Raw genomic sequence first — 15,358 nt, forward strand, 5'->3', positions numbered from 1 at the left:
TATGATAAAATGGAGAAAAGTGGGGGTATACCAATATAGAAAAAAAGATCTTTTCTGAAGAATTTTCTGTTAAGCCCTAACAATGAGAAGAAATGTAATGACAGTACAGTAGTCTAGATCATTGCTACTATAAATAAACAAACTGTCAGAATTCTGAGAAAGTACAATACACAGGAACAACAAAATTGCAAATGTACAACCATGCTCAAAATGTACACAAAGTTCAAGCTAGTCCTCACAAAAACTAAAGGAAAAAAGTTTAGCCCAGGAAAATTCCTCACATAGTTAAAAAGCTGAAGGAGCTTACTTCAGGGTGCAATTATAACATCCCTATTTCACATATAAGGAAGCTGAAGGGACTTGACCAAGATCATATAACTACATGAGATTAACCAAAGAGTCAGGTTCCAAACCCCACTATTAACCTCCCTATTACATGTCTCCTCAAACAAAACTGCTGTTATGCTACTAGCATTAAATCACTAATAATTGTTAAGTTATTTTTGGTATTTTCTCATGGAACTCAAGTTAGGATTACAATAAAAATAATTTTTGCAAAGGAGAAAAAAAGCACTAATTGCACAAATCACCATTAAATGTGAAAACATCAGTTTGAGTGACTTGTTTCATTCTTTTCCTTTTTATTCTCTATAAACATATTATAGGAAAATGGTTAAATAACAAATTGCATATCTAAAATATAAAGAATTAGAATTTTAATTTCTCTTCCACCTCTAAAAACATTCCATAATGTCCTTTTCAGAGGACTTTGCCTTATTTTCCCCCATCAGTTTTGCCTTTTCTCCATCAGTTACTAATGGTCATCCTAAAACAGATTTGTTTTCTGGCAAAAGTCTTATTTGGAGCATTTCCAATTTGTTATGCTCATGTACACATCCATGCCAGCACAGTGTCTGAACATCCCAGGCATCTTCCCTCTGGCTTCTCTGGTCTTAGTTCAGATTTCACTTCTGATAGGACCATGTCTACCAATCCCTACTGAGACTGTAAGTCAGACACCTTCTTATGTGCCACGGTAACCAGTATAGTAGCACACAGAGCAGAACTGCTCCAATCTCTGCCTTGCTAGACTTTAAAATCACTGACCTGTATTTTATTTACCACTGTATCTCATCTAACATACTTGGCATATGGTAAACTCCAAATTAATATTGTGCAATGAATAAATGACCACTCTCCGGTACTTTTTACAGTAAATAAACATTGCTTCTATGAAGGCAAATTAATTTTTAAAAATAAAGCTTATTTGTAACTAGTGGCATTCATACCACTGTAGTAGCATAACCTATTATAATCCTTATTTTCTGTGTTTCCCTAACAACTTCACAAGGAAAAATATATTATCTGTATCACTCTGTATAAGTTTAGTGATTTTTTTTCCCTCCTAGAGGGGAGATTTAAAGCAGGAAATAATGACATGGTTTTGTGGTGATCATCATATTCCTTGTTGATCTAAAATCCTAAAATATGAAGGGATATTTTCTTCCTTCTAACCAAGTCTGTATTATATAAGTAAACATGTCGGTCACATTTTTCTTACAGAACTTTTCTCAAACTGGATGATTTTCAACTTTCTAGCTTATCTTGACATGAAATTACACAAGAGTCCTTTATTCAAATGTAACACTACAATCTTAGTGTCATTCCCTAGTTACTATCATTAATGCCTTCTGTCATTAATGCCTGCTGTTTAGTTGTACAGTGGTAGATTTGAGCAAGTCAAGTAAGGTCCCCTTGTAGACAACTGTGGCATGAATGAAGCACTGGAGTTGTGGATTAACACCATTTAGAAATGGTACCTTTAGCTCAAATATTAATGTTTACTGAAGAAAATGCCCTTAAAAACCATAATAAACATAAATTACTGTCATTTATTAACAAACTTGTAAAGCCTAAAGGGATAAAGTATCAGGACCATTGAAAGTGTCGCATAGAAGGACCATTGAAAGTGTCACATAGGAAGCACCAGTCAAGCACAAAAATCTAAATTTAACTTGCATGTTCTTTTTCACAAGAAGACTGTATTAACTGATTAGCACATGAATTTACATTATATCAGGAGCAGAATATTTTCTAACATTCCTATGTCTATATATATATAAACAGGTTAATTTGATCACCTCGAATTTTTTAACTAATTTTTTCAATTATATAAAACAATATTTTGTGTGATACATTTTTAAGATCATGCAAGTTAAATTTAGATTTTTGCACTTGACTGGTGCTTTCTATATGGCAGTTTCAATTACCACACGATGCTTTGGCTCTAAAACATTATCATCTTAAAATTTATACTTTTTCCCCCATAAAATTCCTCTATGAATACATTCTGTATGATTCTGACTTAGTTTGCAAAGCATAAGACCAAGGACATTCTCATTTCCAGGAGGTATATATAAATATAAGGAGTTATTAAATGATGCTTTCCATATTATAAAAGTTAAAAAATACTGTGAGGCAAGTAAGAAGAGAAATAACCCCAAGCCCATACTACAAAATTTTTTTGCCATATTAAAAATGTTCCACACAACTCTCTTCAAAAAAATCACCATAATATTTACATAAGAGCATTTCATCTCTTAGTATTCTCTAGCTGGTCTTCTAAACCTACCACTTTACTACTATTGTAAAAGTCTACAATGTGTGGTATGTTGGACCCAGCATGAACATAAATAAGAGATAATTATTAAATTTTCAGAAAGTGTGTGAGCTAGTTGCTAAATCACAGGTAACCAGAAATCAGCCATGGACGGAGTTATTTATACCACAAAATTAAACAAGAGCTAAAGTTCAGGTATCTTCCACCTCCTTCTACTTTACTCCAAGGGTAAACTGTTAGCATACCACTGATGTGTCCATCCATCTCTCTCTGAGACTCTCTCTCTCTCTCTCTCTCTCTCTCTCTCCCCCTCCCAGCCCTTCTCCCCTCCCTGTTTCCAATCCCCACCCACCTTAACCCAGGGAGTCATGCTTCCTAGGCAAGCTAGCACTTGAGCCTTGCTCCCAGCAGGCAGGTTCTTTCTCATCTCCTTTGCTGGCTCTTCTACCTTCACTTGATCTCTAAATTCAACTGCCTGTTTGATGTCACTCCTTCATCTATGAAACTTAACATGTTTTAAAACTGAATTCCTGCTTATTCCATCCTCCCCAAATAAAAAGGTGCTTCAAAATGCATTATCAGAGTTCAGAGTTGGGAAAAAGATAAGATTCCAAAGACCAATTTTTCACTCTTATGGGTAAGATGTTTTCTCTCTTTAAGCCTGTTTGCCTATCTGTCAAATTGAAATGACAATATATATTTTGCATTTTAGGTCATTAAATGAATTAATAGTATACAAATCCCCTAGCACAGCTCCTGGCACAAAACAGATGCTCAATAAATGATATCTATTATTTTATTTTAAAGGTTAATAAATGTTTAAATGACTAGATAACTAATTGAGGTGGAAGAAAAAATTAGAATGACAAAAATGAAAAAGAAACCCACATATTGAGTATTCTGATGAAAGCAACATTTCTCTTTTAAAAAACTAAGCACCAAAGAAAATTATACACTAAATACCATAATGTATAACAACTTAAAATAGCACAGATTTAATATGCAATCCATATGGAGGAAATCTTCTTCAAGTCACTAATGCTCAATTACATTAGATGTAACATCTGCCTAGAAAATTTCAAAAACTCAGAGCAAAGTATATTTGAACAATTTTGAATTTAAGAACACCTCTAAAAATATTCTAATGAAGCTGTAGGCTAAAAGGAATTCATAGAATATACACAGTCTCTTTCTTTGACATTTTGTAGAGACAAATTTTGAACAGCTAAGTCCTTTGGATTTGGTTCCTGGTAAATTGTGGAGATCTTTGTAATTTAGTGCTGGATACATTTCTACCCTAAGAAAATATCTACGTATATAACACATTCAGAATAATTAAGATATCTAAAACTGCAGCTTAGAAACCACAAGTACTGATACAATTAAGCTTGACACTAAAATTATTAACTATCTTTAAAAATGTATTTATAAAGTTTAAATACACTATACAAGTTTATTTATTTATTTTTTTTAATTTTTATTTTATTCATATGTGCATACAATGTTTGGGTCATTTCTCCCCCCTTCCCCCATCCCTTCCTTACCCCCCACCCCCTCCCCTCTCCTCCCTTACCCCCTTGCTACCTGGCAGAAACTATTTTGCCCTTATCTCTAATTTTGTTGAAGAGAGTATACTGTACTAGTTTATAAAGCGACACATCAATGGCAGGACAAGGGTTTTTCACTCATATTTTTTTTAAATAACAATTCCAGATGAGGCCCATTTTCAGGGACTTTTCCAGTACTGTCATTACTTAATAAACCACCAAACTTAGTGGAATCCTTAAGAGGAAGTTAGCATCCTCAGCAGAAAGTTAGCATACTCTAATGCCTAGCTCCTATAGACATCATCTTGGAGATGAGACTACTTAATCAATGTGGCAGACACTGAGGCTGCAAAACAAATGTGGATGAACCTGGTATGAATATGTCAGGACAATGCAAAGTGTTGTTCACTTCTATAGGATTCAGTTACAAGAACTAGGGAGGAAAAGGGAACAGTTACTAAAGCTAAGAGGTGCTATTTTCAACTACAGTAGTTCTCCCTTTTCCACACTGAGATCTCTCGTGACTGTCTGAAATTGTAAATAACACCAAACTCTATACATACTATGTTTGTTCCTATACAAGTTTAATTTATTAACTAGTTACAGTAAGAGATTAACAACCATAACTAATAATAAAATACAAAATATAGTGTAATAAAGTTGCCAATATTTTATTCTTGAGGTATTCTTGCACTTTGGGGCCACTAAGTAAAATAAAGGTTACTTGAACTGAGGCATTGTGATTGATACTGTAACAGCAGATCTGGTAAATAAGACAGCTTATAGGCAGCTAATGGATGGGTAGCATATACTGCTTGCACACACTAGACAAAGAGATGATTCATGTCCTGGGTAGGGCACAACAGGGCAGTGTGGTAGTTCATTATGCTGATCATTTTAATTACTTAATTATATAATATAAATTAAAATATTTAATTATTTCATTTTTAGTTATTTCTAAAATTTTCTATGTACTATTTTTCAGGCTTTAATTGACAGTTAACTGAAACTATGGACAAGAGAGAACTACTATATTACCAATTAGCCCCCCAAATTAATCATGCAATCATGCTTTTTGAGGAATTACAAAATTCTTTGACCAAGGCTCAAAAGAGAGAAGTCAAAAAATACAGTAAAAGATGACCCTGGGTTCTAGAATGAAGAAACAAAAGAACTTATGACCATATTCAACATTTATGAATGCTGGATAAGCTCTTAGTTACTGTTTGTCTAAATTATTTTTTCATTAAAAAAATATTGATCTGAGTGCTCACTTCGGCAGCACATATACTAAAATTGGAATGATACAGAAAAGATTAGCATGGCCCCTGTGCAAGGATGATATGCAAATGTATGAAGCATTCCAAAAAAGAAAAGCAAAAAAAAGAAAAAATAAAATCTTGAACTGAATAAATGCTGCTTATGTTTCCCTCATTGTTTGCTCTTATATAACTGGGTCATACACCTTCCTACTATTCTACTTTCCAAAATTTTGACATAAAAATACTAAGAAACACAGAAACTGATAGAACACGAATATGAATTTAAAACAATAGTGTGCCTCCTTTTCTTACAAGGCTGCTTGTTCTCAGTAAATCTAAGACAGTAAAGGTTTCTTAGTCTTATTTAAATATACAAAGTCAACATACTAACGCTACTGTCTCAATCTCTGGCCAGCAAAGACATCTTCCATGACAATGAAAAAAAACCAAACTATTCCTCTGTCTCAAACTGAAACTTAAAGTACATATTCCTATAGGATTATTTCAAATGGTAGTTATATATCCCTGAAATGATACTATTGATAAGGAATAAGATGACATAAAAACAGCTTAACAGTTGTTGGCCTGATAATCTAGTGACTAATTATATCTAGTCTATAATATCAATTTCAAAACATCTAAATACACGAAGTACCCCCCCATTTTTTTAACAAAACCCTACTGTAAAATGATCAACCAAATTCCCCAAATTAACATTATTTCATATCCAATGGAACACTTTAGTGATTACTTTCAGAAAACAATGTAATCCAACCTCTTTTCAAAATATTAATAAACACATCAACTAGAATTATATATACCTTATACACACTGTCCAAAAGTAATTTTATACAATACTTTTCTGTTTTATACAATACCTTTACATTTTATACAATACTTTTACTACATTTTGACTGTGACCCATCATATAAGGTCTGCTATAGAATCTTCCACTTTGTAACATTATACTGGGACTCAAGTTCAATTATTCAAATATATTAGAAACTTTTTCTTTTTTGTAGTAAGGATTAAACCCAGGGCCTCCCACATACTAAGCAGTTGCTCTACCACCAAACTACAACCCACAAAAGTTTTTTATAGCCCCAAATATATACATCACTGAATCATAACTACCTTGCTATAATGTCATGTTCTGTAACTGACCTAAATGATCTTGATGACATGAACATGAATCAAATTATAATATTATAACTCTCTTCATTAGCTATCTATAAGGCATTTAATCATTAAATGAAGAGTTATCTAAACTTTCCTTAGAAAAAAATGTCAAATATTGCTACTACCAGTAAGAGTTAATTTTTAAAATATAAGATTTATGGAAAAATGACCAAATTCTGAGAAAAGACTAAAAGGGACATTCAATCTTCCAGGCTTGAACTCCAATTAAAAAGAAACATAAAATCTTAAAATGGGCTGAAAAACAACTTACTATTTTTTACTATACACCCCAACTCTCTTAAGAGAGAAAACAGGCAGGAGTAGCAATACTTATCTCTGACAAAGTAGACTTCAAACCTACATTGATCAAATGAGATAAAGAAGGACATTCCATACTAATAAAAGGGGAAATAGACCAAAAGGAAATAATAATCATCAATCTGTACACACCCAATTTCATCAAACATACCCTGAAAGACCTAAAAGCATATATAAACGCCAACACAGTGGTTGTGGGAGACTTTAACACCCCATTATCATCAATAGATAGGTCATCCAAACAAAAACTCAATAAAGAAATCCAAGATCTAAAATATGCAATAGATCAAATGGACCTAGTAGATGTCTACAGAACATTTCATCCAACCTCTACACAATATACATTCTTCTCAGCAGCCCATGGAACCTTCTCCAAAATAGATCATATCCTAGGGCACAAAGCAAGCCTCAGCAAATATAAGAAAACAGAAATAATACCATGCATACTATCTGACCACAATGCAGTAAAAGTAGAACTCAACAACAAAAGTAAAGACAAAAAACATGCAAACAGCTGGAAACTAAATAACTCTACTTAATGAAGAATGGATCACCGATGCAATAAAAGAGGAAATTAAAAAGTTCCTGGAAGTCAATGAAAATGAAAACACAACCTACTGGAACCTATGGGACACAGCTAAGGCAGTCTTGAGAGGAAAGTTTATAGCCATGAGTGCATATATTAAAAAGATTGAAAGATCCCAAATCAATGACCTAATGATACATCTCAAACTCCTAGAAAAACAAGAACAAGCAAATCCCAAAACAAATAGAAGGAGAGAAATAATAAAAATAAGAGCTGAAATCAAGGAAATAGAAACCAAAAAAACCATACAAAGAATTAATGAAACAAAAAAAAAAATGAAAAAAAAAAGTTGGTTCTTTGAAAAAATAAACAAGATCAATAGACCTCTGGCAAACCTGACTAAAATGAGGAGAGAAAAAACCCAAATTAGTAGAATTAGGAATGCAAAAGGGGAGATAACAACAAACACCATGGAAGTCCAGGAAATCATCAGAGACTACTTTGAGAACCTATATTCAAATAAATTTGAAAATCTAAAAGAAATGGACAGATTTCCAGATACATATGATCATCCAAAACTGAACCAAGAGGAAATTAATCACCTGAACAGACCTATAACACAAAATAAAATTGAAGCAGCAATCAAGAGTCTCCCCAAAAAGAAAAGTCCAGGACCTGATGGATTCTCTGCTGAATTCTATCAGACCTTTAAAGAAGAACTGATACCAACCCTCCTTAAACTGTTCCACGAAATAGAAAGGGAAGGAAAACTGCCAAACACATTTTATGAAGCCAGTATTACACTTATCCCAAAACCAGGCAAAGACACCTCCAAAAAGGAGAACTATAGGCCAATCTCCTTAATGAACATTGATGCAAAAATCCTCAACAAAATAATGGCAAACCAAATTCAGCAACACATCAAAAAGATTATTCACCACGACCAAGTAGGCTTCATCCCAGGGATGCAGGGGTGGTTCAACATACGAAAATCAATAAACGTAATAAACCACATTAACAGAAGCAAAGACAAAAACCACTTGATCATCTCAATAGATGCAGAAAAAGCCTTTGATAAGATCCAACATCATTTCATGATAAAAGCTCTAAGAAAACTAGGAATAGAAGGAAAGTTCCTCAACATTATAAAAGCTATATATGACAAAACTACAGCCAGCATTATACTTAATGGAGAAAAACTGAAACCATTCCCTCTAAAATCAGGAACCAGACAAGGATGCCCACTATCTCCACTCCTATTCAACATAGTACTGGAATTCCTAGCCAGAGCAATTAGGCAAGAAGAAGGAATAAAAGGAATACAAATAGGTAAAGAAACTGTCAAAATATCCCTATTTGCAGACGACATGATCCTATACCTTAAAGACCCAAAAAACTCTACTCAGAAGCTTCTAGACATCATCAATAGCTATAGCAAGGTAGCAGGATATAAAATCAACATAGAAAAATCATTAGCATTTCTATACACTAACAATGAGCAAACTGAAAAAGAATGTATGAAAACAATTCCATTTACAATAGCCTCAAACAAAATCAAATACCTAGGTGTAAACCTAACAAAAGATGTGAAAGACCTCTACAAGGAAAACTATACACTTCTGAAGAAAGAGATTGAGGAAGACTATAGAAAGTGGAGAGATCTCCCATGCTCATGGATTGGTAGAATCAACATAGTAAAAATGTCGATACTCCCCAAAGTAATCTACATGTTTAATGCAATTCCCATCAAAATTCCAATGACATTCATTAAAGAGATCGAAAAATCTACTGTTAAATTTATATGGAAACACAAGAGGCCACGAATAGCCAAGGCAATACTCAGTCAAAAGAACAATGCAGGAGGTATCACAATACCTGACTTCAAACTATATTACAAAGCAGTAACAAAAAAAACAGCATGGTACTGGCACAAAAACAGACATGAAGACCAGTGGAACAGAATAGAGGATCCAGATATGAAGCCACACAACTATAAGCAACTTATCTTTGACAAAGGAGCTAAAAATATACGATGGAGAAATAGCAGCCTCTTCAACAAAAACTGCTGGGAAAACTGGTTAGCAGTCTGCAAAAAACTGAAACTAGATCCATGTATATCACCCTATACCAAGATTAACTCAAAATGGATCAAGGATCTTAATATCAGACCCCAAACTCTTAAGTTGATACAAGAAAGAGTAGGAAATACTCTGGAGTTAGTAGGTATAGGTAAGAACTTTCTCAATGAAACCCCAGCAGCACAGCAACTAAGAGATAGCATAGATAAATGGGACCTCAGAAAACTAAAAAGCTTCTGTTCATCAAAAGAAATGGTCTCTAAACTGAAGAGAACACCCACAGAGTGGGAGAAAATATTTGCCAATTATACATCAGACAAAGGACTGATAACCAGAATATACAGGGAACTTAAAAAACTAAATTCTCCCAAAACTAATGAACCAATAAAGAAATGGGCAAGTGAACTAAACAGAACTTTCTCAAAAGAAGAACTTCAAATGGCCAGAAAACACATGAAAAAATGCTCACCATCTCTAGCAATAAAGGAAATGCAAATTAAAACCACGCTAAGATTCCACCTCACCCGTTAGAATAGCCATCATCAGCAACACCACCAACAACAGGTGTTGGCGAGGATGCGGGGTAAAAGGAACCTTCTTACACTGTTGGTGGGAATGTAAACTAGTACAACCACTCTGGAAAAAAATTTGGAGGCTACTTAAAAAGCTGGACATCGATCTACCATTTGATCCAGCAATACCACTCTTGGGGATATACCCAAAAGACTGTTACTCCAGAGGCACCTGCACATCCATGTTTATTGCGGCACTATTCATTATGGAAACAGCCCAGATACCCCAGCACTGACAAATGGATTAAGAAAATGTGTTATCTATACACAATGGAATTTTATGTAGCCATGAAGAAGAACAAAATGTTATCATTCGCTGGTAAATGGATGGAATTGGAGAACATCATTCTGAGTGAGGTTAGCCTGGCCCAAAAGACCAAAAATCGTATGTTCTCCCTCATACGTGGACATTAGATCAAGGGCAAACACAACAAGGGGATTGGACTATGAGCACATGATAAAAGCGAGAGCACACAAGGAAGGGGTGAGGATAGGTAAGACACCTAAAAAACTAGCTAGCATTTGTTGCCCTTAACGCAGAGAAACTAAAGCAGATACCTTAAAGCAACTGAGGCCAATAGGAAAAGGGGAACAAGTACTAGAGAAAAGGTTAGATCAAAAAGAATTAACCTAGAAGGTAACAACCATGCACAGGAAATCAATGTGAGTCAATGCCCTGTATAGCCATCCTTATCTCAACCAGCAAAAACCCTTGTTCCTTCCTATTATTGCTTATACTCTCTCTACAACAAAATTAGAAATAAGGGCAAAATAGTTTCTGCTGGGTATTGGGGGGTGGGAGAGGGAGGGGGCGGAGTGGGTGGTAAGGGAGGGGGTGGGAGCAGGGGGGAGAAATGAACCAAGCCTTGTATGCACATATGAATAATAAAAGAAAAATGAAAAAAAAATAAAAATAAAAAAAAAAAAAGAATACTGTCAGTAGTGCTCCAGTGAGTTAACAAAGACAAAGAGTTACAGGATGACATATGCAAAAGACACACCAGGGCAACCACACACCAAGGTTTACATTTAATCCTGCTATGTCTATTGTATCCATAAAGACTGGCCCAGGAGAATATAGAAAATATCTACTTACTTCTGTAAATGTATAAATATATTCTGTAGCTATTTGTTTATACTTATGAACCTTGTCTGTGTGGTATCATTAAAGAGAGTTTAGGGTGAAAAAGCTCCTAAATGATGGAATCAGCTTCTGGCCAGACAACATTTAAAAACACTGAAATAGCAAACCGACCCTATTTTCAAGTCTGTCTGATTAAAGCATTTCTTAACCATTCAAAACAACTAGTTGGTCTTACTTTGACAATAAAGCACTGAAGCAAAGGACTAAATATTATTAGAGATTACAAATTTGCCAGGAAGCTTACTCTGTAGGTTGTGAGATAAAATAAACCATAAACTAAAAGAACACAGGAATGCTTATCATTTACTTAGTGTAAACTAAAAAAAAAAAAAATACTGAACAATATGTAAGGGCTTAGCAAAAGTTATTTTGAATATAGTAATAATTGTGGTCTGCATATTTATAAACTAATATTTACTTTCCTAGCCATCAAAACATTTATTCTAAGTCATAGATGACTTACTATTACCAATCTAATTAAAAAGAAACATGAAATCAACCTCATTATAATATAGGAGACACTATAACATTCAAATGGAAATAAAGGGAGGACAGGAGGACAAAAGGAAATCAAAGGAGATCTGAGTGGGATAGAATAAAAGATTTGGAAAAGACTGCCAAAATAGTAACAGTCAGGAAGGGGTCAGTGAGATGTGAAGCAGCAGCAGAGATTCTCTTGTTGCCCATGTAGAAGGTCACGTCAAATTGCCTAAATACTGTCCAGTTGGCAACCACGTAAGGGCTATTTGTAAGAGTTGAAAGGAGTCCCCAGCCAACAGAACAAGAGAAAAGAACTTCAGTTATTCATCTGCAAGGAACTGAATTCTGCTAACAACCAGTGAGCCTATTGTAAGAGGACCTTGATCATAACCCCAACTGAAATCTTGACACATAAAATCTAGATGATAAATTTGTATTTTTAAAGCCACAGACTTTGTGGTAATTTGTTACACAGCAATAGAAAATTAATATATCATGTTTTACAACCAAAAAAATATTGTTCTAACATGTTTTTGCTTATAAATCTCATGTATATCAAAGATTTATTTTCTCAAAAAAATATCTTTTCTGTATAACCAAGCAAGTAAGCTCTCATTTTCATGAACTCTGGACGTTTTAAATTTGTAATAAATTCATTTTACCTCTAAGCTTATTTGGTTGGATTAAAAAATAAATCTGAAAGAGAAAACTGAATTTAAGAGTATGTTTCCCTAATCTTTTGGAATGTTTTGAAACTTACTATTTTAGATAATATTTAGCATATTCCATATTTATAAAGATACATATTCAACATACTTATTTCTCTTTTCAGTATTTGCATTATTCAAAAAAGTATATCATATTAAGAAATACATTAAATTGTAAAAAGATATTCACTCACTGAACATTACCACATAATATGTAACATGGAGAAAGAAGATATAGACCAACTGGAGGTGTGGCTCAAGTGAGAGACCACCTATTTTGCAAGTACAAAGTCCTGAGTTCAAACCCTAGTCTCAACAAAAAAAAAAAAAGAAGAGATAGACCAATTTTATAATCTATGTAAGTTACATAAGGAATATAATAGTATATAATAGTAAGTTTTCCAACACAACCATCTGTTTACATAGCTAAATCTATTCCGAGTAAAGGTTTGGTGGTATTACTAACCATATAAACAGGGAGCTAAGTAAGCTGACATGTTTTCAGAATGCAACCATTCAAATTTTCTTCTGGGCTTTTGTCAAACAGGAAATTGGCTAAATAAATTTCTAAATGAACCCTTGGCATACAGGTCATATTGTCATTTGGCTTTATTAAGCCATTTTGCACAATTCCAAATAGAGCTTAGTCTTTTAAACAGAAATCTGTATTTTCCAAAAGATTTATTTTAAGTTAGCCTACCTTCCATATTCAAAGTCCCCATTTTAGATTCCAAGAAATCAAACAGTGTGCTTGGTGCTGAAGGTCTTGCATTTCCCACGTCTTCTTCATCTTCAGCTCTTACTCGACCCCTGCCTTTTCCTCTACCTTAAGATTTAAAAGCATGTACATACATATATGTTGTATATAGGAAAACAAACTAAAATATAATCAGCAAATCTCTTAAATAGGATTTTACATATATTTCTTTTCATTTTTTCTGTATCTTCTACAATTTAAAATCTTTTGAATTATGATATTAAATAGTCCTTTTATTCCTTTAAATGATCTGTCCAGAAATCTGAATTTCCATATAAATTATCTTCTAAGGAAAAAGTTACTTAAAATTTTTTTTTCTTTAACCACAGATTGTTTTAATGACTATAGTGTTGAGACTTTAAAAAGCACATAACACTTTTAACCATGTAATGACTAAAAAGTAATATCAAGTAAAAATTATTTTCATGTTAATTTTAAAATGCTTACATACTATTTAGTCATGTATAAAAATGACATGGTTATAGAAATAACTAACAGAAGTAACTTTTTTTTATTATTACTCACAGTAACTGTTAAAGAAAGCACTGTTAAACATAGTTTATGTAAAGACTGACAGCCTCACAGAAGTATTCTGCAGCTGCTTCACATTCCTTCTACTTACCACAATGTTACATAAGATTACAGCCCTCACTGCAATAAAACAGCCTCTATTGACAACAAACACTGCTCTAAAAAGCAAACAATACTGTCTGGCACATGGCTTAACAAATTATACCTCTTGGAGGAGGACCCATAACCGGTTTCTGTTTATTGCTGTTGAGAAGTACATTCAATGCTGCTTCTAAATTGTTGCCATTATCCATGAGCGCTTGCCTGGATGCTTCCTTACTGAAGCCCATTTCTGTTATGTGTTTCAGTGCCTTCTCATCAACCTACAAGGAACAAAGAGAAAGCTATGTGGGCAGTACATAAATAGATCTAGGTAGAAGTTTTAACTATTTACTGACAACTCAATATTTCATCGCATATCTTTGGGAAAAAATGTCATACTAACACAACATTCATGCGCTACTTTTTCATATTAACAGTGAAGGAAGAATCTGTATGATATGTGGGGTTACGCCTTGAGTACTCTCTAATTTAGCAACTTCCACTGAAAACGCAAAACAAAATAAATTTTATAAGGTATTAAAATAAGTTCTTCAAAATAAAAGAGTGGAGAAAGGGTACCTAATGAGAACTTTTCATTTAAAAAAAAAAAGGTAAAATTTTGATAGTTCTCTAGTCAAGAAAGGAAATGTAACTTACATAACATCTCTCCAAAAAGTCAAAGAAAAATATGAAAAAAACAAACGAACAAACAAACAAACAAAAAAAAAAACCCAACACATTAACCTTGTGGTTGTTTCTGTAGCCTTACCAGTTCTCTATAGACACCATCATGTTTCCCCTCTGATCTGGATGACTTTTCTTTCTGTAGAACTTCCCTATTTCTGTTACCAACAGAACCCATATTGAGATTACTTCTGGCACCACCTCCACCTCCTCCAAATGTCTTGGTCTTTAGATAAGAGAAAGATAAAAAGAGATATAAATAGCATTTAAAAACAGCTGTAAAAACTAAAAACTCCAACATTATTGAGTTTACTAATTATGTTTTACATAAAAAAAATGAAAGAATCTTTTCAAACAGCATAGATTACAGATTAGATTACAGATATAGTATTTTCTTTTCTCAAGTCCAGGTCAGGCAATAAAAAGTTCTGATTATAATCTCGAAATCTCCCTGAGGCCAGGTGCTAAAATAAACCTACATGCACACAATATAGAAGAAAATAAAATAATATAAACATTATAAAGATAAGTTGTTAAAACAATTCTAGGATAAAATATCAAACTGATGTCTCAGCCCTGAGTTCTAAATCCAGCTATGAAGCAAGGTTATCCCGAGCAAGGCACTAAATCTGTCTAAGAATTTGTTAAATCATACCCATGTCCAATAATATGATTCTATAATCTTAATAAGCAAATAACGTATTATAATTTGAATACTGGATTAAAACTCTCTTTACAAAATTATTATTTACATTAATCATACAAGATGCTATTTTTACACACAATATATAAAAGTTTATTATACTTGTCTTATTCGAATAACTATATGTGTAACTAAATTTGAAAATTTGATCTAAACACATTTTTATCTT

General features: G+C 33.4%; 1 protein-coding gene and 1 non-coding gene across 10 annotated transcripts in view; one reads left to right on the top strand and one right to left on the bottom strand.

Annotated features, from left to right (window-relative positions):
• The window catches only part of Tdrd3 (tudor domain containing 3), a 145,246-nt gene that overhangs the window by 46,740 nt on the left and 83,148 nt on the right, over positions 1-15,358 (bottom strand). For all 9 annotated transcript variants that reach the window (XM_074043276.1, XM_074043281.1, XM_074043274.1 and 6 more), the window contains 3 exons: positions 14,572-14,712; positions 13,927-14,083; positions 13,134-13,259 (listed from right to left, as the gene is read on the bottom strand). In XM_074043276.1, the coding sequence (XP_073899377.1) occupies positions 13,134-13,259; positions 13,927-14,083; positions 14,572-14,712 (424 nt within the window). The remainder of the gene's footprint in view (positions 1-13,133; positions 13,260-13,926; positions 14,084-14,571; positions 14,713-15,358) is intronic.
• On the top strand, positions 5,434-5,540 carry LOC141413115 (U6 spliceosomal RNA). The gene has a single exon (XR_012437939.1). It is a non-coding gene; the product is annotated as a U6 spliceosomal RNA (small nuclear RNA).

Source organism: Castor canadensis, chromosome 10, assembly GCF_047511655.1.
Source record: "Castor canadensis chromosome 10, mCasCan1.hap1v2, whole genome shotgun sequence".
Lineage (NCBI taxonomy): Eukaryota > Metazoa > Chordata > Mammalia > Rodentia > Castoridae > Castor > Castor canadensis.